This window comes from Psammomys obesus, unplaced genomic scaffold (assembly GCF_907164565.1).
Source record: "Psammomys obesus unplaced genomic scaffold, mPsaObe1.curated_primary_1811, whole genome shotgun sequence".
Lineage (NCBI taxonomy): Eukaryota > Metazoa > Chordata > Mammalia > Rodentia > Muridae > Psammomys > Psammomys obesus.
The window spans coordinates 9,563,537-9,588,703 of NW_026596073.1; the positions used below are offsets into that span (position 1 = coordinate 9,563,537).

The 25,167-nt window shown below is 37.9% G+C and overlaps 1 protein-coding gene across 3 annotated transcripts in view; it reads right to left on the reverse strand.

The window, feature by feature from the left end:
- Window positions 1-25,167, reverse strand: part of Tbc1d15 (TBC1 domain family member 15) — a 59,048-nt gene that overhangs the window by 15,249 nt on the left and 18,632 nt on the right. For 2 of the 3 annotated variants that reach the window (XM_055626095.1, XM_055626093.1), the window contains exons 5-12: window positions 23,432-23,642; window positions 13,929-14,031; window positions 12,848-12,898; window positions 12,366-12,563; window positions 11,302-11,430; window positions 10,708-10,811; window positions 9,722-9,816; window positions 5,578-5,694 (exon numbers count right to left, since the gene is read on the reverse strand). In XM_055626095.1, coding sequence (XP_055482070.1) covers window positions 5,578-5,694; window positions 9,722-9,816; window positions 10,708-10,811; window positions 11,302-11,430; window positions 12,366-12,563; window positions 12,848-12,898; window positions 13,929-14,031; window positions 23,432-23,642 — 1,008 coding nt within the window. The remainder of the gene's footprint in view (window positions 1-5,577; window positions 5,695-9,721; window positions 9,817-10,707; window positions 10,812-11,301; window positions 11,431-12,365; window positions 12,564-12,847; window positions 12,899-13,928; window positions 14,032-23,431; window positions 23,643-25,167) is intronic. The other variant, XM_055626094.1, reaches the window with a different exon arrangement.

Consider the following 25,167-nt stretch of genomic DNA (forward strand, 5'->3'; position numbering starts at 1 on the left):
TGTGTGTGTGTGTGTGTGTGTGTGTGTGTGTGTGTGTGTGTGTGTGTATAGCTGCTAGAATGCTTTAATATATTCTTAATCACCATCAAGACAGGTGCAGTTCTCACCCCTCATCAAAGAAGCTTCTTTCTGGAGAAGATGGAGACCATGACAGGGAGCTTCAACTTGGTCAAACTGCAGAGAACTGACCATTGAGGTGTTCAGCCCCAAGTGATACATCTATGACATAATCCCTAAACTTAAAGCTCAGAAACATCACTGAAGAGAGGAGAGATAGGTACTAAGAGCCAGAGGACCAGAAAGTCAGCTGCAAGATTTTTGTCTTCTACATATAACAGGGAAGCTTCACTCATGGAATCTTAGCAATCTGGCTACTCAAACAAGATTTCAACAATGACAGCACCAGTTGACACGCTAACATAAAAGCAGGGTCACAAACCCTGACCCTAGAAAGAACTACAGGCAACTAATGACTCCTAAAAAATGGAGAATTAGTCTTCCAGGAACCATTTCCTTCATTGCTTATCCGATACAATGTGGTCAGCCCTAAAAACATACGAATGCAGGCAACACTGAATGGACTCAGATTGCATTTACATATTTATTCATTCACTATACACACACACACACATAAAGATATTATGTAGTATAATTAAAGAAAAATAGGCCATGATTTTCAGAGAAAGCAAGGGGAAACAGAGGGTTGGAGTGAGAAGGAAATGACGATTACGTTTTAATTAAAAATAAACTATAAAAGATGTGCCAAAGCATCGTAAGAAAGAAAAGATGAAAAAGTCCAGAAGAAAGTGAAATGTACATGCTCAAACAGACACTGCAGAGGAAGCAGGCAGGGAGGTAAAGAAAACAATGAAGGAAAAGAATTACTGAAATACCAGGAAGAAAATTCCCAAGGCCAGACTGACCAGGGCCAATGTACTGTGAACAAACTAGCAAAGCACAACTGGAAAAGGCCCATGCCTCTACATGTACTGCATTGGCTAACTCACACAAACAGAAACACAAAACTGTTGTCTCACCTTTAAATAGTAATCACCATCGTGTTTTTCCTCTTCCCTTGGTGTTCTTGGACTGACCAAAGCTAGCAGCTGTGTTTCATTCTATTAGTGTTCTAGCAGCTACAGCTATCTCATTAACTACCTTTTCCTTGATACTATAGTAATTTCTCAGTTATGATCCTACAGTCCTTGATTATGCGAACAAATAGTAAGTTAAGAAATCAACCCTATGAAAGCAGAAGGGTTGGGCCAGAACCTCGCCAACTGCAACACTTGGAGGGAGTAGTCCCCATGCCTCCCATGTGAGCCAGCCCAAGGGCATGAGAGCTGACCCTGCCTCCTGCCTATGGTGGCACTGGGTAGCCTAGCCAGAGCAGTACTGTAGAGCTCACCCTGGTAGTGCAGAAAAGGGAGAACCAATGGATTAACCAGCTGAGCTACTACTCAGGGTAAGACCCAGGGATCTGAGTGGACCCCCCCAAAATCTACATCGTCTATGAACTGTTGGGGCTTGAAAGGGCCAGTCCTGCTGATCCAAAGCTGCAGTACAGTAGGAAAATAATGACACAGGACAGTAACAGAAATAGCAAGAGGAGTCCTGGTAAGAATCCAATATTGATAGAGTTACAGAGAGAGACCAAAAGATTTAAAATCAATGGCTATTATTTTAAAATTTAAAGCACAGGCCTGAACTAAGGCTAGCTGGGTGGAGGTATGTCCAGCCTTAATCCCCTGAGGGGAAGAACTACTCTTACTGCATTCTTTTCCTGCCCACTAGAGATGAATTTGTAAGAAACTGGCCCATCCCCCTAGGGAGGGTCACCAGATTAATGGTTTGGGGACCTTCCTATAGCCAATCAATTCAAAATGCAACATCCCTTTTGCGTTTTTACCAATAGATGCTTGCCAGGCAGGAATCGCCCCTGCTTTGGGGACACTGGAAGGGACAGGAATCTTTAAATCACCCAACTCACCTGAGGACAAGGATCTAGCTCAGCTCTCACTGCTTCAGCTCTCAATTGAGATCTCTATCCTATTTCTTCTCTAAGTTTTAGCTGAGGCCAGTAGTCAAATTACTTTATCTTCTAGTAGTCTTCAAACTATTTCACTCTTATAGATGATGTTCTTCAAGGTATGGGTTGTGGGGTAGAATTATGCATAAAGAGTAAAGCTGACTGATACTGCATTCACCTGTACTTGGACTCTGTACTATTGCTGACTGTACATCTTAATCAGCAGTACTTCAATTTCTAAAGTATTTCTCTAAATCTAAGAAATCTAAAGTATTTCTTCCACTGAGAATGTGGAAGAAATAACATTCCTTATTAGCCTAGTACATATTTTCTTACACTGAAAACTTCAGTCTACTTACAGGTCAATTTTTCAGGTAACTGAAACATCTACTGAGTATAAAACTAAAAATTCTTGGAGGCTAGAAATTATTTTTTAAAACAATACACTGTAAGGCCTTCTTGTACATAGTATTTTGAACAGAGTTTAAGATGTTGTTTAAACACTCACAGTCATCTTTATGAACAAAGTTTAATTAAAAAAAAAATTCTCAAGGACACTTCCTGAAGCATAGTACCTATGTTCTCTAAGTATCACTTATTCTTCCTTTAGTTTCTGTATGCTTTTCACCATTGTATCTACTCTCTCCATAACAAGACTGAATTCAAGGAAGACATAGCTTATTCGTTACTCATCTGTGTGTTAAAACAAGTTAACATGATGGACTCGTAAGACTAAGCTTACTGCCTCGGTTACAGTAAAAGCGAAGGACAGGAAATTTGGCCCAAGGATTGCAAAAACAGCTATTTTAGCTTCTAATAAACCCAGTTATTAATGGAAACCTTAACTATGTTTCAGAGCCACATGTGAGTTCCTAACTCAAAATTTTATCACGGGGAGAGAATGCATGAATGCCACCTATTCTCAAAAACAATGGTCCTATTCTTTACAACAGTAACATGTTAAAATGTTTTTACATGGTCCTGAGTGGTGAAGGTATACAGTTGTCCTCAACCTTCCTAATGCTGCAACCCTTTGATATAGTTCCTTGTATTGATGTTTTGTAACTGTAATTTTGCTATTAAGAATGGTAAGGTATCAATCTGATATGCAGGATGATAGGTAACCCTAAAATGATTGCAGCAAACAGGCAGAGAACTGCTGGTGTAAAGGTAAGAATACAAGCCAGCAATGAAGATTAGAGATTCGAACTCTGAATCAATTATTTTCTTCTTATTCAACCTTGAGTCACTTTTTGAACCAATACACTTCATTGATAAAGCAATAGGCTAACAGCTTCACCTCATCACAAAAAGCAATTATTGCAATTTAAAATTTAAATCAAAGCAATTATGATAGCACTTTATAACCTGAAAGTCACTTCATACGCTTTCTATGATCCATCATGAAGTTCACTCTGGGAATGGCAGACAAAACTGGCTACAATGTTCTATTTTAATGAGAGTAATTTTCAATATAGTATCATTAAAGAGGCTAATGCCTTGAGAACCATATCAAGGGAATAAGCAGAAATACAAACAAGAAATAAAACTTTATTATAACTCAAGGTTCACTTGAGTTTAAACATGCTGAGTATTCCAAAAGCTACTACAAAAGATGCCCAAAGCCCCCTTAAATAATCTGGAAAACACTTGGACACTCTCTAGCTGGGAACTACTTAAATGGCAGTAACTCAGGAGAGAGTGTTACTTAAGAGTTATAATAAAGAAAGAAACAGCTTAAGTTCTTTTGCTGCTTACAAATGTTGGTTCCTTAGGGCCAGCATGGTGGTACATGCCCTTGAACCCAGCACTCAGGAGGCAAAGGCAGGTGAGTCACTATGAGTTCAAGGCAAAGGCTAACCTGTTGTGGGTTGATCTGGGGCTATCCTTTAATATACCACAACACTAATCTACCTAATCTCAAGCCAGGCAGTGCTACACAGCAAGATCCTGCTTCAAAACAAAAACACCAGTGTTTTGTTAGGTTTTCTCCCCTCTAGTGTCCCTTCTTATAGTGGTTTGAATAGGTATGTACCCCATATTATGTTTGAATGCTTGGCCAGAGTGAATGGCACTATTAGGAGGCCTTGCTGGAGTGTGTATGTCACTGTGCATGGGGGCTTTGAGGTTTCCCGCTGCTGCCTGCAGATCAAGACGTAGAACTCTTGGCTCCTCCAGCACAGTGTCAGCCTGCCCGCTGAAATGCTTCTCACCACGATGATAATGGACTAAGCCTCTGAAACTGTAAGCTAGCCCCAATTCCATGTTTTCCTCTGTAAGAGTTGCTGCGGTCATGGTGTCTTCACAGCAATGAAACCCTAATGAGACAATTCCCCATATGATTCCCCATTTCACATGCCAGTCCTACTAACTCACTTTTGGTAGGTATCACAAAACAATCCAGAGCTTATCTGAGCTCCCATCAGTATCTTTCCTCAGAAGGAGAAACAGCATAAACAATAGCTTTCAAACTTTCTCCACAAACATATTTTTAATGTATTACTGATTTTTCCTAAGACATTCCTAATCTTCAAGAAATAACTAAGAGCTCAACTTATTACACACTTACTCCAAATAGCTCATCAGGGCTCAAAGTTTCAGGGTTTCATGTGTTTCAGATTTTCAGATTAGAGATGCCCAAAGTGAAGTCTGTGTACACACTAAAAATCCAAACTTTGGCCATACACAATAGCACACGCCTATAATCTCAGCACTCAGGGAGGCAGAGGCAAGCAGATCTCTGTGAGTCTGAGACCAGCCTGGTCTACAAAGCAAGTCCAAGACAGCCACGGCTACATAGAGAAACCCTGTCTCAACCCCCCACCTCCCAAAAAATGTGATGTGAGAGAGATCTGGCTACTATGTCTGCCACCCCTCTGATCACCAAAGTGGATGCAGCTGATTTGGCTGACTGGGAGAGTGTCTGCTTCCTCCCTCACCACTCCGAAAGAATCATTCTTGAAGTTTTCCACTCAAGAGGACAACAACCTTCTCCAATTAGAGGAGAACAGTATCCAGTCCAAGGGATCTCTGAGTAGTTTCATTCCCCTGCTAGAACCTCCAAATAGCTCTCAAAATCCTAAAAACAAAGAAATCTGGTTCAGACCATTCAGGTTAAGAGGTATTCAGCTCGGCCTCTGTTTCTGTCCACTGAATTAATTAGTGAGCACCTGATGAGTATTACACCAGCTCTCATACTCAAGCTTCTCAAAGCTTGAGATTAATAGATCACCCTCTCCATCCGATCACTCATTTGCTTTTACAGCAACAGCCTTACAAATAAATAGCTTCATCAAAATATGAAGCAAACTCCTGCTAAATCCCTACAACTATTTCAGCTAATACAGTAACGTCCTCAAGGTATCAATATAATTCTCTCAATAAAGTAAATTAATTCCACGATGCCCCTGTGACTTGCTGTGGCAACCTAGGGCTCTCCTATGGAGTCATAGTCTTTAAGGCTTCTAAAGCAATTACCATTCCCAAACCAGCTCATAAAATTATAAACATGGAAGTCTTTATTTAAATCAAGACTTTAGAGAACTCACCTAAATCAAAATCATACATACAGTAGGTCATCAAAATGTCATGAAGCAAAATCAGTCCTGGGTTATCTTGACCTTCATAAAACTTGTTTGTTCGATCTGTTCTGTTGACATCTTTTTCTAGAGAAGAAAATAACATATTTCAAAAAAATAAAATAAAAGATTATTATATAAAGTTTTATCTAAGAAGCACAGAATTTCTTATTAATTTCACTCCTTGCCAAGCTTTAATTATAATGAGAAAATTTTCTAAAGAACTGACTCCCATAGTTATCCTCTGGCCTCCACACATACATTGTGGTGTACACATGCACACACACACACACACACACACACAAAACACAAACACAGAAAAAATAATAGGTAAAGCCTGAAAAGTAACCTGCACAGGACTTGTCTCACCTCCTGTCTCCCGTCACTGCAAGTGACTACGGCCAGACCCCCCCCCCCCCCCCACACACCTTCCTGTGCATGCACTCCACCAGAGGAAAAGGGATTTTCTGGCTGCTCTAGTATCTGCTGTCCTCCTGTCAGTTTGGTCGATGTTTCTTTACCATACCATACAGCACTCCACCATGCACTTCTCTTATCGTCACAGAAACCTTTCAACCACACCTTCCCGTCTGTGGCCCCAGTCTCTCTCATTGGTTTAGAGAAGTCTGCCAGAGCTTATATGCTGTGTCCAAGTTCCTTTCCTGCCTCAACTCAGGTGCTTACCACACACAGCAACCGTTAAGGCATTCCCTGAAATCAAACTCTGAGGATCTCTGTCCAAAACACAATGCCCTTGCCTTCTTGACATCGCAGTCTCTCTCCTGAACCATGCTCATCAGTCTTTTAGAAAACTATGGTCTCATGTTGTCCTTCCTCCTCTCTTGCCTGTTTCTTGTCCTGGTTTCTCCATAATGTCCCCAACTTGTAAGAAAAAGTGCCTTAAATAGCTTCAGTCCTGGGACCTCCAATCGTACTGCCTAGTTGGCAAATCTTATCTGTCTCCTAAATCATTTTCACAGCCTCTTAACCAGTATGTTAGTGACGCGACCTAAATGTATCTCCAGTTCTTACCTCACTTAGAACTTGAAGACCCACATACTAACATATTAATTAGTGAATACCTATATTGAAAACTGAACTCCAAGTAGCCCCTTACAAACCTGTCTCTCTGCTGGACTTCCCTACCTTAGTCAATTAAGCACAGCAACTCCATTTCTCCAGTTGCTCACCCTAAAAATGACATTCAACTTCCCATCCCTTGACTGACACTGCTACATACTAACTAAATCTTCAAAATACACATAGAAACAATGCTCATCTCCCATCCAATTCACTGTACTCTCCACTCAACTAGCTTCTACTAGCCACAGTGGTCTCTTGGCTCTTCTCCAAATGTTCAGGAACCCTAAACAATTAAGTCTAGACTTTGCTGTCCTGTCCCCTCTGTCCCAAATCCTCCTCACAGGGTGTTGCAGAACGAACACCACAGCTTCTTCAAGTCTCTATACAAGTCTGTCTGATGTTAATCTACATCAAGCAGCCAGCACCTCTCATCTGGACTTTAGCAGCTGCCTCAGTCAGTCTTCCCCCCACTACTGTTGCCCCTCTAGAACTATTCTGCAGGCAGCTGCCTATGTGTTCTGTTAAGCCATAGCTCATCTCAAGTTACTCTTCTGCTCAAAATCTTCTCATCTGAGTAACTGACAGTCCTAAGCACCTGGTTTCTCAAGTTGAGAAAATAAGTCCTATTTCACTTAATAGTGAATACACCGAAATTCTTGTAAATTCTATCAACAACATGGATCCTCTAACCCTGCACTACCACCATCTCTTGCTTAGACATCTACCTCCTACTAACAAGCTTCCTTAATCCTACCTATATCTTAGATAGCTTTTATTCCTACAACTTGATATGATCGTTTTCACATAGAAGCAAAAACAATAAAATATAAATAATGCACTCTTAAAATGCTCCCATGGGTTCCTATCACACGTCTATCTTATTTGATCTACAATACCCACAGCATAAATGTGTCTGCATGTGTACATGGGGTATGAATGCCCATGACCCCAAAGGTCAATGCCGCACCCCTTATTCCCTGCCCTTTTTTGAAGCAGTGTTTCTCAGTGAACCCAGGCCTCACTAAATGGTGAGACCGGCTGACCAGTATGTCCCAGTGATCCAGCTATGTCTTGTGTAAATGTGTGTATGTGTATAGCTCAACAGCCAATGGAATATCTAGACAGATTACACAATTCAATAACCTTTATTTTCATCTAAAAATAAGCAAACTGAACAAAAGTCTGTCTCAATTCAAATCATACAGAGACTTAAGCTAGGTAGGAATAGAGACAGGACAGGAGTTCAAGGCTAGCCTGGAGTACAGCACAAAAATGACAGGATGGGAGAGTCACTACAGCTTAAAATGTAACGAGAAGATTACACAGCATGTATTAAAAATTGGGCTTTCAAAAACTCAACCAATTAAATTCTAGAATCCTTTCAAGTTTGGGCAATTTTATGTCCATGCAAGAGGGGGAAAAGAAACACAGTCCGTCATCATCATTTCTACTGAAACTGAAAACAGTAAGTTCCTTCAGATGGAATCTTTAAGCAACCCATGACAAAGAACCCCCAAACTTTTGCCTTGAACTTATTTTCCAGGGACTATATGCTTTTCAGTCAAAAGTACTACAGCCAACAGATGGCAGTAGTTGTCTTCATATCACAAAAGCTCTGAATCACTAATACGTTAAACTTTCTAGATATAATTTAGAGAGTGGTTGGTTGGTTGGGTTTTTTTGTTTGTTTGTTTTTGTCTTTTTTTGTTTTTTTCAAGAGAAAGTTTCTCTATGTAGCCTTGGCTGTCGTAGACTCGCTTTATAGACCAGGCAGGCCTTGAACACACAGCAATCCACCTGCCTCTACCTCCATTAGTGCCAGGTATAAAGGTATACACCATCATGCCTGCTGTTTGTTTGTTTTTTAAGACACAGTTTTGCTATGTAGTTCTGGCTGGCTTGGTGTTATTGAGCCTACATTTAAATCAATCTGCCTACCGCCATTTCCCAAGTTCTGGGATTATGTATGTACACCACCACACCCTGCTGAAGAATAGAGTTCTTCCTTCCACAGGTAGGTAGTAGTGGCTATATTACTGACCCCCAAAAAAAATCTGTATTTATGATCCTATAAAACATCCATACACTAATTTAATATAAAATTTGAAATTAAGTTCTTATACTATGCAAAAATCATATACACATGATATGAAAACACAGATAACAAATGTTAAAACTGGACTCCACACTTATTAACCATATGACAAAGGACATGTCCCTCATATTCTCTATGCTTGTTTTCTCATGTGTAAACAAACTGTGAGCTGAAATGCGCCAGGCAGGTGTGTACTGTACAAAATAAGCAGCCTTCAATAACTTAAGATTTGATTTTTACCACAGGGTCTAGGTATTCCAGAACTAAGTCTAATGGTCTTAGTGATATAACTTTATCAAGAGAACAGTTATTCCCTAGTAAATATTCCATTTCAAATTTGAAATTTTTCAATTTAAAATCACCCAATTAAAAAAGTATATAGAGCTCAGCCTAGGGGTACACACCAGCACTCAGAGGCAGGAGAACCTAAGGTCAAGGTCACTCTGCTCTACAAAGTAAGCTCCAGGACAGCCAAGACTACATAGAGACTGGAGAGAAAGAGAGATAAAATTATATGTATGTGTGGGGGTTTTGTGTGTATGTGTGTGTGTGTCTGTCTGTCTGTCTGTCTGTGTGTTAAAGCTATAGAAACCAAAGCATTAACAATAATTACCTCCAGGTAGTAAAAACAAACTTTTATTTTCTTCTAGTTTCTAATTTTTCAATAATAAGCACAACATCACTTTCATGAGGAATACAATAATGTTAAGTCTTTTAAAATAAGTAAGTAATCTCATCTTAATTCATATTTTGGAATGAAAAGTCCACCAGAACTTAAACATGCAAAGGCTCAATCTACAGGCCTGCTAGACTAACAATATAAATGCACATGTATTTCCCAATTCAGATTTCTTCTGAGCCTCAATATCCTATCATGTATGTTGCTCCTTTAATCTTAACTAATCTTGCATTTCCAAAGTTACTATGGAAACGTACCAATCAGACTTCTATAATCTCTCAACCTTGAGTTCCTCTTCTCTTGCTCCTCGCTGACAGACTTCCACTGCAGTTTCATCCTGAAGTACTCATCACTGTAGGAGACAATGAACACCAGGAACACCAGTTTGTAGCACTTTTTGAGTTTTCTACACACAGTGTACCAGGGTATTTGTCATGCTTGTGGCATGTAAGTTTATACAGATGAAACTGAAATGTTAGACATATGTGAAAACAGGAAAACTGATGGGATAAACTTTAGCTGCTAGCATTTTAAGTACACTTTAAAACACTTCAATTCTTTAAATGATTTCTAAATTTATTACACTTATTAGCCACTAAAGCTTTTGAATAGTTATAAACAAGAATTCAAATAACTTTTTAACCCAACTTTAAAAGTTGTTTTCCTACAATTTTTACTTAAAAACTTGTTAGTATTTTAAGATGTAAGGCTATTTAAGATGTTACTTTTTAAGATGTAAAGCTGAGATTGGCAAAAACTTTGGATATGCACATAATGGCTGAGGACAGTTTCACATCCACGGTTAGACTGAAAATTGGATTTAAAAAAACACCTGGAAAGTTAGTGTCTTTCTCTATAAGAATAAGAAATAAAAGACTCTTTGTTCCGAAATTTTTTTAACTCTATGAACACCATGAAAATAACTTAAAGGTAATGTAAGTAACAAATATACATATAACCCTAATAATTTCATAATTAAATTATAAAAACCAATAGAGATGAATGACTAACTTTACTGTGTATCTGAAACTGGGTCATTTTACCATGTTTTTACATATTCACAAGCACAGCTATAATAGGATCCTTCTAAAAAAAAATGATTCTGGTTTGAAATAATTACATTACTTCTAATTTTTAAATTGAAACATGAAATCTAATTGTTCTACTTCACATAAAAACTTAATTTGTATGGATGGGTTACTTGAATTTCTCTGATAAACATACAAAAGCATCATTTACTTACGTCTTTTGTTTTTGTAATTGAGTTCGTTCCTCTTTGGTACTATCCCAAGGAAAATAACCCAGAAGAAATTTCCACGCCAGTTTTCTTAATGAATGACTAAGACCCTGAAGAAAGTAGTCATATTAATTACATTAGTTTAAAAAGAAAAAAAAGAATATCCTAAGTTCACAAAATTTGAACATAAATAAATGGGAAACTTAATACTTAAGCTTTATACCCCAAGATAATTCAATTCAATGAATATTATCTTGTTCTTATATCTAGATCTGATGATGTTAAGTTGCTGACCAACTGTCAAAAACAAGAGTACAGTAGACTGTACAGTGGCCAGTGGGGCCTTACTGGGTAAGAACGCCATTCCTTTAAGGCTCTTCATGTAACCCATGGACAAAGTAAGAACAATTCTCTTCTCCCAGACTTACGGACATCCCCAAAATCAGCACCCAGGGGGACCTGTAAGCACCTCACTCTTCCACTCAATACAGAAACTTTAATATAGCTTTCATCAAAGAAATGAGAATCAATTCTTCCTTCAAAAGAAATCAAGAACAAACCAACAAAACCCTGCCAGAGTCAGCAGCAGGGTGGCAGTACCCCTCTGAATATCATCTGCTTCATGCCTTCTATGTTCAAGAGTCTTCCTTCTGAGTCAATGTTCTTGCTCCACTCTTCCAGTGAAACTGGCTCCCTTCTTTGAACAACAGGTCGCTCTCCCAAATCAATCTAGAACAGGAAAAGAAATGACAGTGTTTCTCACACACCTGTAGATGAAATCAAGGCGTATATAAAAACTAAGACACCATTTTCTCAGGCATGAAAACAGGTACCCTTATTTTCCAGTTTTAAGTTAATGAGCTTTATTAGCCAGTATTACAGACCTTTCCCCACCTATGGAACAGAAATAACCGAGATACAAATTCAGATTGCATGGACTAAAAGTTATTTGTCATTAAGAAGGTTCTGCCATTAGATTTTCAATTACAGAAGTAAAAACCACTCCACATCAATTCTACGAAACCCTCAAATCAAATGGTGTTATTAAAAAGAGATAGAACATATAATTATTCCACTAATCACACTCTAAAATTAGCTTTTCTTCTAAACTGAAGTTTGCAATTCTCAAAATTGATTCATGATTCATTAGTTCCACTTGGCAAGTTCAACTATTTTTATTCAATTAATAGATGCTGGTAATTTAAAAATACTATTTAAAGATAAAGCTTTTAATTAAGTTCCACAACTTAGAAATTTACAATTTTATAATTATGAGCAAATCTAATACCCACACAATTGCAGCAAACTCAAAAACCTTGTTGAACATTATATGAAGATCTGCTTTAATTCAAGGCCCAAACCCATCTATCTTAGTAAAAACTAAGTCATGCCGAGCTGGCCCCTGCACAGAAATAGGCAAATTACAAACAACAATAGACAAACTCAGCATTCCTTTTACTTTTCTGCACTCCACAAAACAACTTCATTATTACCAAAAAGCACTCACAGGAGATGTAACAATGAACAGACAGTATACAACAAATCAAGCTATTATCAATGAGTTACAGAAAAGCAGATATGAAAACTGAGCTTCATTTTCTGTCATAGTCACTATGCATTCTATTATAATGTTAATAACTAGATTACTTTAAAACTCCACTCACTCTCGTGATGACTTCAAATCCTGGTTCTTCTTGCTGGTTTATCTTCAGTCCTGGAATAGCATCACTGAGAAAGTCCGCCATTTCCGAAGGTGGTCGTTGATGTGTAGAGGGATCACTGCCTCTCAAACTATCAAAAATGTAGTTTGTAACTTTGGAAAATCCTACCATGGTTGCTGTATATGGATCCTTTTTAATTTTCTATGTAGTAGAAAAAAATATTAATATTAGTTAAAATAAGAAACAAATTTATCCCATGAGTGGCAAAAAAAAAAAGCAAAGCTTTTAAAAGGAAGGAAATCAGAGCTAAAACAGTATTCTATGATTATCTGAGGGTTTTTTATCTAGAAAGAAAAATTTAAATTTAAACCATTTGGTTAAAATAGCATATAAATGACAAATTAATGCTACTGATTGAATTGCAGATCAACAAATGCTTTGCAGGCTTCATTCAATCTGCATACAGAAATGTACACAGTGCTTACTTTCCAATGGTGAATGGCCCACAACAGCTTTCTTCTGTCTAGCAGTCCTGCCTTCACAAAAAAAATATACAGATGTATTTCTTTAAGTGTGCACTACCACACTAACATAGAATATTTGATAGATGAATTTAAAAGCTCAATTTGGATAAGAGCAGACATTTTAATCAAATTGTATTAACTGCACATGTCAAAAAAACTTTTCTTAGCCAGGCGGTGATGGCACAGGCCTTTAATCCCAGCACTCAGGAGGCAGAAGCAGGTCTCTGTGAGTATGAGGTCAGGCTGGTCTACAGAGTGAGTTACAAAATAGCCATGGTTACACCACAGTGAAACCCTGTCCCAAAAACCAAAACAAACAAGCAAACAAAAACAAAAAAAACACTAGAACAAACAAATAATAAAAACCATTTCTTCTAGGGCAGCGCTGTCCTGGAAACAGCAACGTCTTTTCTATGTCTAGTTCTAGGATTATTTCTAAAGACAAAATGCCTGCTAATTTACACTTACTAAAAACAGCTACTTATTGAATAATTACTCTCAGAAGAACTTTTCATTTTAATCTTCTTGTCCTACTCCTTTTGAAGTCTCCATTTTATATTGTTAATCTTTAAGAAAAAGTGCCAGAAACTTAGTAAGCGCTCAAGCATGGGCTAAAGGATTAAAAGAAAGAAGACAGTCAGGGATCCTGCACAAGTTGTTGGCCAAAAGCAAGACAAACCTTACACATACTTCGAAGAATGTGACACATCCTAATACCCACACAATCTACTGAGAAGTGAAACAAAAATTCAGATTTCTTTTTTTTTTCTAAACTAACCATTAATTGAAAATCACTTACTCTGTGATCCTTCATATAAATGAAAAGCATAATTAAAATATGCTGCCCTATATCAGCACTATGATAAAGGACCTGGCTTAAGCCTAATCATTACTCTGTAAGATTACACAACACAGTACCATAAAGATCACACATGCCTGCTCATTCTGTGGGCTCTGAGAAGGTCAGGGGATGAGAAATACAAATGACAGAACCAAACCGATATATAAATAAGGGGTCCACGTGAAGACTGTAAAAACATACTTGTATTAAGCCATATGCTGGTTCATCGAGAAGATTTTCGAAAGACTGTGAAAGACTCTTATTCTGACAATTGACAAGAAGTGTTCTATTATCTTGTGATGACCTGCAATTAAAAGCAGAGTTTTAGGAAATACTACCAAAATACTTTAATTATCTCCTGTGTATACTTTTCCTAACCAAAAAGCAAACTCTAGAAGTTTCCTTGTAGATAAATTTCCTATTAATAAATACTTAGTACTTAGTAAAAACTTAGCTTGAGAACTCTGTGAAACATAAAATATTAAATCTTTTCTATAGGCTGACTTGAAACTCAAAGAGATCCACCTGCCTTGCCTCCCAAGTGCTGGGATTAAAGATGTGCAGCACTGTCTGGCTTTTTTTTTCTAACTTATTTTTATTGTTTGTGTGCATGTCTTTTGCTTACATGTATGTATGTGGGACTTAATGTGTGCCTGGCTCAAGAGGCCTGAGAGGGCCTGAGATCCTCTGAAACTGGAGTTAGATGTGGTTATAAATGGCCATGTGTGGGTTCTGGGAACTGAAGCTGGGTCCTTTGCAAGAATAGCAAGTTCTCCTAACCACTGATTTTTAAATCTTAAAATGTAACAGATAAACATTTTTATGTTTTTATTCTAGGGAAAGCCAAGATGTTTATGTTACAATGAAACTGAATTCTTGAATAAGATTTACAATAGAAAAGTCTACAATATGTAAGTATTTATTATAAAAATGAATGAAACCAAACAACTGCAGGATTCAAGTGAGTAATATGTACAAAATAAGAAACATATGTTTTGAAATGTTTCCAAACTTTCCAAATATCTTGTTAGTATTACAATACAAAAGGTTTAAAAATACAAGATATGAGGTTCTTTGGTAATGATGTTAGCCGTAATTATAAATGCATACATACAAAAGTATTTATGATTTATACACAGATATACATAGATATAGATATACTTTCAGTAACCATACATTTTTAGTTTTCTTATTAAAGCTCTAGGAACAGGTCTCTTTTCATGCTTAGTAAGCACACAATTAACAGTGTGCTTTCCAAGCAGACAGCTAATTCCACAGAACCAGACAAACTAACCAGTCTTTTTTTCTAGTGTTTTATGACCTAAAGTGTCAGTTGTAATAAATCTATAAATGTTCTATGTTTAAAATAAAAACTAGATGCTTTCTGCTGCAATATACCTCAAGTTATTACAAATGTTTGAGATAAGATCTTTAATAACAGTTATCTCATCTTGGTTCTAACATAACAGGATAAAGCAGTAATGCTAGAGAAGATATGAAATCCAAAACAGAATATTTTCCTTACATGATTGCAACACACACTGAAACTGTGACGACAAAAGAAGCTAATAAGCTTCCTGGCTTAAAAAAGAAAAGCTGTGGTCCAATCATTTGACATAGGGAAGCGGGGGGGGGGGGGGGGAAAGAGGGGGAGACGGGACATGATAATATTCATTCAACATGTTTCTTTGATAAAATTAGGGCGGGTGATCACAATGCAGAGTATGGATTCACTTGTTGTAAGTCATGTTTACAATAGGACAACTTTTAAATGTGCAGCAGAAAAGCAGGTCACGTAGGAATTGTTCTATCTAGCACAAAATTTGCTGGTGTGGGGGTTATTTTGTTTCTAACAATAAATAATATCAAGATACTTAAAATCTAAAGTAAAAATGAAAGCAAAAGCATTGCCTTTCAGTAGAAAAGGAACAAAATGTACAGTCTTGAGCTACTGGGGCTCAGCCAACTCTAGAGCTCCATAGCTTCACGGTGACTGCCTCTTCACAGGAAAAGAAGTACGCCAGCAGCCACAGAATCGTCCCTTAATATTTCATTTTTTGACATGGTACACTTCCTGATGGCTATTGCAGGTACCTCCTTGGGGAAATTATGAAGAAATTTGAGGCTCAACTACTCTGAAGGAAGTTGTCAACGTGTTAAAAAGTACACTCAACAAGGGACTGAGTACCACTTGCGCAACTTCACTGGAAAAGGACTGGTTTCTAGAACATGTTTATAACTGCCAAGTTATCACACGGATTTAATCTCAAAGTATGTATTCTAGCTGCTGATATCACATGCTAATATTATTCAAGATTTTAAAATTCAATGCAACAGTAAAATGATGCTAGCACCAGCAATTCTACCACTGCTTAAGAAAAATTTAAGAAGGAAAAAAATTACAATATTAAGTATATCATCTAAAAATTCTGAAGTACTTCCCTGCTCAAGCATGAACCAACAGACTCAGACACTATAAAAGCTGAACAGTGCTAGGGCATGGAGATGACCCAGTAGCTATTTTACAATTGCTGAGATTTTCCAATAAATATGTTAACAGTAATGAAATACATAAAATAGCACTGCAAACAACATCAACCAAGACTGTGACTTTAAAGAAAAAAGTCGATGTAGAGTCTGGAAAGACAGACAGCTCAACTCTAAGAGCACTGGCTGCTCTTCTAGAGGGCCTGGGTTTGAGTCCCAGAACCCATACTCCATCTAGCAACAGTCCGAAACACCATTCCAGGAGATCTGACATCCTCTTCTAGCTTCTGTAGACAGCAGGCATGCACATGATACAGACAGACAGACAGACAAAACACCTATACACATAAAATGTTTTTAAATCAATGTGATAGAATATTCACAATAACAAACTTTACATATAGGAACAAATTTTGTAAATGATTAATGTAATATAATACAACCACTTTGACTTTTGTAGAAAAATATTTTACTGTATTTTACTGTATACTCATGTATTAATGGGGAAGAACTGCCTAAAATAGAAAATAATCCAACAGAATTAAAATGCCTTCTTCACATCCTAACTAACACTTTTGTTCTAGAAAAAGTTTTTGTAGTTACATGTCGGTAATGAAGTGATTTCTTCTTCCTGTCTATATAGTATAACAACTACATTTTCTTCTTCAAATGACTATAGCACTTTAAATGATGGTAATACATAAAATACTACATCAATTAATGCAACACTTACTATATCAATTAATGCAACACTGGTTATCCAGGATAAGAAAACAATAAGAATTAATAAGTGCCAAGAAGCTGGTGAGGGAAACTGAAATGGTAAAGTATACACAGCTAGCCTAGCATCTTTCTGGCTTTTATAGATGTCTGTCCCAAGATCACTGGCATTCTCTGCTTATCCATATGGAAGCCCTTAAGGGGTTAATAGGTTAATACTGTTGGGATAAGATGGTAAGTCATTTGTCAAGTTAACAAAATTTGGAATCCTGTAGGAGTCAAAACTTAGGTTTAGGGGGTGGGAGGGTAATGGTACTGCATAGGTTTAACTGTCTTAGGAAAGAGTCTGCATGTGGAAGAGCTCATCAAATTTATAAATTTTTATACTGGTAACTACTTGGAGAATCTTTTTCTCCCTGCAACCCCTGCGTCTCCCCCGCCCCCGTTTTTTTGGTTGAGACAGGGTTTCTTTATGTGTAGCCCTGGCTGTCCTAGAACTCACAGAGATCCACGTGCCTCTGCCTCCCAAGTGCTGGGATTACAGGCATGCACCACCACATCCAGCCTGGACAATCTTTTTCTGCTACTTATATTTGATGTGTAATTTCTGGGGAGGCATAAAGTATGATGTAATTGAGCATAATTTGTAACAACAAAAAAAAATCATATAGAAGACAAGTTTTTATCCCAAAATACAGAAGGACCTCATATTCTCTTATATTTTAGACTATTCACAGACAAAAAGTAAACTGGCCCCCTACTGTGTAGGGGAAGCAGCTGAGGTTACAGAGTAAGATTTTTAAATAATCACTTCTAAGAACTGTCTTCTCCATCAGAAAAGGCCGTAGTCTTGGTAGCTGAGTAAATGTAACAAGTGCAACTGTGATGACCGAAATGAAAATGCACCATAGGCTCTAATGTTTGAACACTTGGTCCCTGTTGATGGAGCCATTTGGGGAGGTTTAGGAGGTGTGGCCTTGCTATAGGAAGCTTATCATTAGAAACAGGCTTTGAGGATTCAAAAGCCTCACACCATTCCAAATGTATCCTCTGGTGCTTAAGGTTAAAGATATGAATCCCAGGGTTTCTGTATCTGCTAACATCCCTACAGCTCAGCTGGTATGGCCTATAAACCCTATATAATCATAAGCCCAAATGAACTATTTATTCTATAAGCTGTCCTGGTCATGATATGTTATCACAACAATAGAAAAATAAGTAACAGCAACAAACAAGAAAAGAAGAGCCAGACATGGTGGTAGACATTTGTAATCCCAGCACTCAGGTAGGCAGACGCAGGCGGATCTCTGTAAGTTTGAGGCCAGCCTACTCTAGAAAATAAGTCCAGGACAGCCAAGGCTACACAGTGAAACCCTGTCTTAAAAAAACAAAACAAGTCCAAAAAAAGTTTGGCTATGAGTCTCAGCATCTGCTTCAGTATCCTGATCAGTAGAGCCTTTCAGAGACACTCTGTGGTAGGCTTCTGTCCTGTTCCCTGTTTTCTCCTGTTTCCAGTGTCTATCTTGTTTGCCCTTCTGAATGAAGATTGAGTATCTTCCCTGGGGTCCTTCTTGTTTAGCTTCTTTAGGAGTATAAATTTTCGTATATTTATCCTATATTATATGTCTAATATCCACTTACAGGTGAATATATACCATGTGTGTCTTTCTGCTTCCGGGATAACTCAGGCAGAATGATCTTTTCTAGTTCCCAACATTTGCATGCAAATTTCATGATTTCCTTGTTTTTAATTGCTAAGTAGTATTCCATTGTGTACCACAATTTCTGTATCCATTCCTCCGTTGATGGACATCTAGGTTATTTCCAGATTCTGGCTATTATGAATAAAGCTGCTATGAACATAGTTGAGCAAATGTCCTCGTTTGTACTTGCACATATTTTGGTTATATGCCAAGGAGTAGCAGAGCTGGATCTTGAGGCAGCACTATTCCTAATTGTCTGAGAAAGTGTGAGATTGATTTCCAAAGTGGTTGTACAAGTTTACATTCCCAACAGCAGTGGAGGAGGGTTCCCCTTTCTCCACATCCTCTCCAGCATGTGTTGTCACTTGAGTTTATTATCTTAGCCTTTCTGATGGGTCAAGATATCGAAGCAGATACTGAGACTCATAGCCAAACTTTGGGCAGAGTGCAGGGAATGTTATGAAAGAAGGGGGAGATAGAAAGACCTGGAGGGGACAGGAGTTCCACAAGGAGGCCAACAGAGCCAGAAAATTTGGGCCCAAGAGCCCCTGCAGAGACTGATACTCCAATCAAGCACCATGCATTGGAGAGGACCTAGAACACCTGCTCAGATGTAGCCTACAGGCAGATCAGTCTCCAAGTAGGTTCCCTATAAATGACAGTGGGGGGTATCTCTGGCATGAACTCAGTGACAGGCTTTTTGATCACCTCTTCCTGGGATCTGCAGCCTTGCCAGGCCACAGAGGAGGACAAGCAGCCAGTCCTGATGAAACCTGATAGGCTAGGGTCAGATAGAAGGGGAGGAGGACCTCCCCATCAGTGGACTAGGGGAGAGGCATTGGGGGAGAAGAGGGAGGGAGGGTGGGTCTGGGGGGAGAAGAGGGAAGGGGTTTCAGCTGGGATACAAAGTGAATAAATTGTAATAAATAATAAATTAATTTTTAATTTTTTAAAAAAGCCTAAAAGAGAGAGAGAGAGAGAGAAGAGAGCACAGGTTATTATTCTCTTTGGCTAGCTTTTCTCTGAGTTCATCACTAACAGTTAAAATCACTGTGTATGTGCATATTTAATTGAACTGTATCCTCTCCTTGGTTCCACTCTTTACGGTTTCAATTGCTACCGCACTCAAAAAAGCATACTTTACATATATGCATACCATATCTGTTTTTATTCACAGTATACTACAACTGAAATTTTACATTTATTTAATTGATGTTGGTGTGGTAACTAACACTGACTGTAAATATAACAGTATCTAGAGTCATCTAGAAAGCAAGCCTCTGGACACACCAGTTAGGGATTAGTTTAGGTGGAAGAGGCATCCTGAATGTGGATGAGGACCACTGCATGGACTAGGGTGCTGTACTGATTAAAAGGGAAATCGAGCTCAGCTCAAGTATGTACCACTCTAGTCTTTCTGACCTAAGATGCTATGCTACCAGCTGCTCAAGCTTCAGCTACCACGGATTCTCCACACTACTAACTGTACTCTCAACTATGAGGCAGACTAAACCCTGAACTCACTTCTGTCTAGAATTTTGTCACAGCAATGAGGAAAGTGAACAAAGCAGATGTTCTCAACAATGGTACAAAATTCATGAAGGCAGGAGCCATACTTTTGAACACTGCTCTCTTTCCAGCAAGTAGCAAGTAGCTACATCTAAGACACCATTTTCATGGCTTCCCATTTTCAACAGAAGTACTTCTTAAGAAACTCTCCTTCCTGCAGACTTGTCTGCTGACAGGAAGAATATGGTTGGTATAACACTTTTCAGGCCCCTCAGAGTTCTTGGCTCTTCTTACCAAAAAAGAATGTGCTTTTTCACTTCTCCTCTCTATGATTACTTCACATTTGTTTACAAATTCAGAAAACAAGTTTTACATAATGCCTAAGTAGGAAGGCCACCACACATTCTATTGCCTAAGTTGCTACTAATTTAAATTCATCTAGTATAAAAATTATATATATCTATGCCCTGAGATCATAAGAATCTCCCAATTTCTCTTTGAAATTATACAAAATTAGTTTAGAATTTACTTTTCATAACTACTCTTTCAAAAGTATATCTCAAACATAATTATCATATATTCCTTCAGCTTTAATTGATATCTATAATGTACTAAATGCTGTGGGTAGGAACAAGGAAAAATGAAAATAAGATCGCACCTCTACTCTTAGTAGTTTGCTTTTCTAGAGTACAACACAGAAGTCGACAGATGTCTTGGGGTTTCTACTGCTGTCATAAACACCCTGAGCACACATGTGGGAAAGCAAGGAAAGTCAGAGCAGACCTGAAGGTGGGAGCAAAGGCCGTGAAGGCTGCTGCTTGTTCCTCCTGGTTTGTTCAGACTGTTTCCTTATACCACCCAAAACCACCAGCCCAGGGGTGGCACTGCTGACAGTGAGCTAGGCCCTCCCACATCCATCATCAATCAAGAAAATGCACCACAGGCTTGTTCACAGGCCAATCTAGTCGGGGCATTTTCTCAATTGAGGGTCCCTCTTTCAAAATGACACTACCTTATGTCAGTTAACATAAAACTAACCAGCACAACAAAACAAAATAATACACCTAAGTGTCATAAAAAAGCAACCAAGGAAATGAGATAAGGCAGAATAGAGATAGAAATGTGCATTAGATAGGAGAGGAAGTATCCAGGAAAGTCCCTATGGGGAGTATTAAAGTGAGACCTCAGACACTACAAAAGAAGACCCATCCGAACAAAACCAATAGTGTATATAAATGACCTAAGGACAAGAAAAAGTTTAGACAGTTTCAGGAACTCAAAAACCATGTGGCTCAAATAAAGGATAGTATGTCATGTGGTTTAAGATATAAACACAACAGCAACCCAAGCCCTTGGAAGGTAAAAGCAGAAAAATCAAAAGTTTAAAGCTAGCCTCTGCTATGTATCAGGTTCAAAGCCAACCTGGGTTACATTAAGACCCTGTCTCCAGGGTGGTAGTGCACACCTTTAATCTTAATCCCAGCATTCAGGGAGGGAGAGGAAAGCAGATCTTGAGTTTGAGGCCAGTCTGGTCTACAGAGCGAGTTCCAGAACAGCCAAAACTATACAGAGAAACCCTGTCTCAAAAAACAAAAAACCCAACCTGTCTCAAAGAAAGCAAAATACACACAAAGAGAGACAGGAGAGACAGAGCTATGACAAGGCAGAGTTTCACTGCCCATAGGAAGAAGTGTTCCACTAAGGAGCCCTTCTTCAAATTTCTACATTTTTTCAAATATTTTTCCTAAGACCATTCTGACCCCTTTTTCTGTATCATGTTTAGCGGAGAACAGTTCGTCTAGCACATTTAAAACTAAGTGTTAAGCCTACTTCTGAGCCAGACACAGTGGTGCATACCTGTAATCCCAGAACTCTGGAAGACAAGGAAAGACTCCAAGTTCAAGGCCAACCCAGGCTTCAGAGCAAGAGCCTGTCTCAAAAAGCAAAAGCAAGCTAAGCTTACATCTCCAAATTCTGCCCTGATTGGTACAGAGGAAAAGAGGAGATGACTACAAAATCCATTAATAAATGCTGTCCAACAGCTCTATCTTAGCTGACAGTCTCCTAATGCAGGCTACCTTGACTCGTGGGTAACTGAACAACTTGCTAACATGGCTACACAGTCCTTCCTGCAGCACTGATTCACTACGGCTTTGTCTGTAACTCTGGCCCTCTCCTTGCTCCAAACTTCACAGGCCTGTAATACTGATCAGCTCTGAGATTGTAGCACATTTCTACTCTTCTCTCCATCAAAAACATTTTCTACTTTCTCTCTTGCCAAATCTCTCCGTCCTTTTGTACTAATGGTTCAACCATTCCTTGGTTTTAACTTTGAAGCTGCCTATTCGGAATAATCTTCCTTGTTCACCAAGAACTCATCTCCCCCAGCTCCTGGGGAGCTCCCACTGTACCTCAACCTCGTATTTCCTTTTCTTTATCTTAGCTCTTTATAGTTTTGTCATTTACTTGTCACTGTTCTTCAGGACATCCTATCTCAGAGGTCCAGAAACAAGCCTGCTTTATTCACAACGGAGTATCAAGTGATCAGTACAGTCTTTTCTAAGTAACAACCGAAAAAGTATTTATTGAGAATAAGAGCAAGAAAGGGACTGTGTGCTCAGATACAGACAAGTGAATAAATGATAGGACTTTTGCAAAATAACAGGGCCCTGTTTTCCACTTACAATTTTATAAAAGGATGCAGAATTGCTTGACTTAAAGTTCCATTCTTAAATATAAAACTGTATGTTTAAAAGAAAATGCTTAATAAAAGGTAAATTAAGAAAATATAATTCATAACTACTGAGGGATCATTAAATTACATAAAAACATTGGACTAATTTTCCCTTAAAAACACACATACACACACAATGGCCAGCAGTTTCAAGGGTCCTGCCACCAACCTGAGTTCAATCCCAGAGACTCACACATAGAAGGAGAGAACCAATAACCTTCACATGAATGTCTCACTTGTAGAAGGAGAGAACCAATGATGTTCACATGAATGTCATGCATGCATTCATCCACACATACATACATGCACAACAGTAAGTAAATGTCATATATTTTAAAATATAAAAGCTAAAAATTTGATTAAAAGGTTTAGCTTTGAACTACTAAAATGTTATTCAATCACTTATCCAAAAAATAAGCAACACAAAATTAAGTTGCTGATACCTTTGTATGTACTCAGGTCATTGATGCTCAATGACAAGTACAAATAGTTTGCCCTGGGATTAATACAATAGTCCTGTTTCAGTAAGTAGAAAATAATTTGGTACTTACTCACACAATACCACATATTTTTCAAGAGACTCAATCAGCATTTTGCTATCTCCTTGATGAAAGTGCAGAGCAGGGAGGACGACATCATCCTTAAGACAGAATACCAAATATGACCAGCCCATCCCTTCTTTGCTTTGCTTGATTGATTTCAGGTCTGCCAAACTGAACAGGAATGACCATTTGCTTTTCCCATTCCTATGGCTTGAAGCATCTTAAAAAAAAGAAAATGGGGAAATTTTTTTTGTTCGTCTTTTAAAGGTACTAACAATGCTCTTCATGTTTGCCTAAGTTTTTGTTTAACCCACAGACACACTCTATCACTCATATGACTTACATTTCCACATAAGAAATGGCAGTGTAACATTCTTTAAATTATTGCTTTTAAAATGAGTTATCCTATTATAAACAAATTCAAATATGCTACTGAAGTTAAGAATAAAATGGAATAAAGACAGGATCTCAAGTCTTTCAAGCTAACATCAAACTCATGAAATGAGGATACCTTGAGTGTCATATCCGCTTGTTCTATCTCTGGAAAACTAGAATCACAAGCATGTGTCACACGACCAGTTCATGTGGTGCTGAGGATTAGACTCAGGACACTGTGTAGCACATGCTAGATGAGCGCTCTACCAATGAATCCACATAAGCAACCCCACCAAATTAAGTTCCTATTAAATTAAGAATGCATTTCAAACCAGTTATATAAATGCAATGTTTTCTGAATTTGTAGTGCATGTGCAGAAGATAAAACCTTAAATCCATGAACACTACCAAAACTGTTAACAAGCAACTTAAATATTATTTTAAAAAAAAAATCGTAAAACTAAACAGTATTTTCTTACTAGAAATACTTCCTACAAATAATTTCTAATGTTACTTCGCTTTTATATTTAACTCAGAAACGTGATGTCTCCTACATCTAAAAGAAAAAATATACTTTTTTAAAAAGTTAATTCATAAGATATCAGTCTTATTCAAGACAGTTATTAATTCCATTCCACTTATCATACACAGAATAATGCTTACAAATCTTGTTCAAAAAAGAGATTAATTGGTGCTAACCTGGACGCATATCACCTTCCTACACAATTAGAGATGCTACAGTTCCACTGTCTAGTAACATTTTCTAACAGGTACCACTTGAAAGCTGTCGTAGAAAGCTACAGCAATTATCTGCATATACTGACCTGTATCACATCCATAATGGTTTGAATGGTGAACTCCTATTTAAAGGCTGATTACCTAGATTAAGTGCTACACCCACGTTTCACGTTTCGATAGTACAAAGCTCAGAATGGCACAAGCTCATCGGACAGGGAGAACAATTTATCTTATCTATCACCTGTGTGTACATACCTGAACTGCCGAGAAAAAGTATATGCTACTAATTTGCAAAAACTAGAAATATTTTCATAGAGAAATAACAATAACAAATTAAGATACACAACAAAAGAGAAAAATAGAAACACACATATGATAATAATTCAATTGCACTAAACTGGAACTACAATAAAACCATAAAAAGAATTCTACATAGTACATGAATTTGTGTATTTTAAGAGCAAACACATTATAAAAATTTTCCCTTACTGAAAGATGCTACATGTAATATAGAGAGGAAGGCGCCTCACACATTTCTCCCATTTAAAGCTCTGACAAAGGTGAGAACTACAAGTCTTTCCATTAAAATAAAACACTTAAAGAGAGCTGTAACTTACAGAAAATATTAAAAA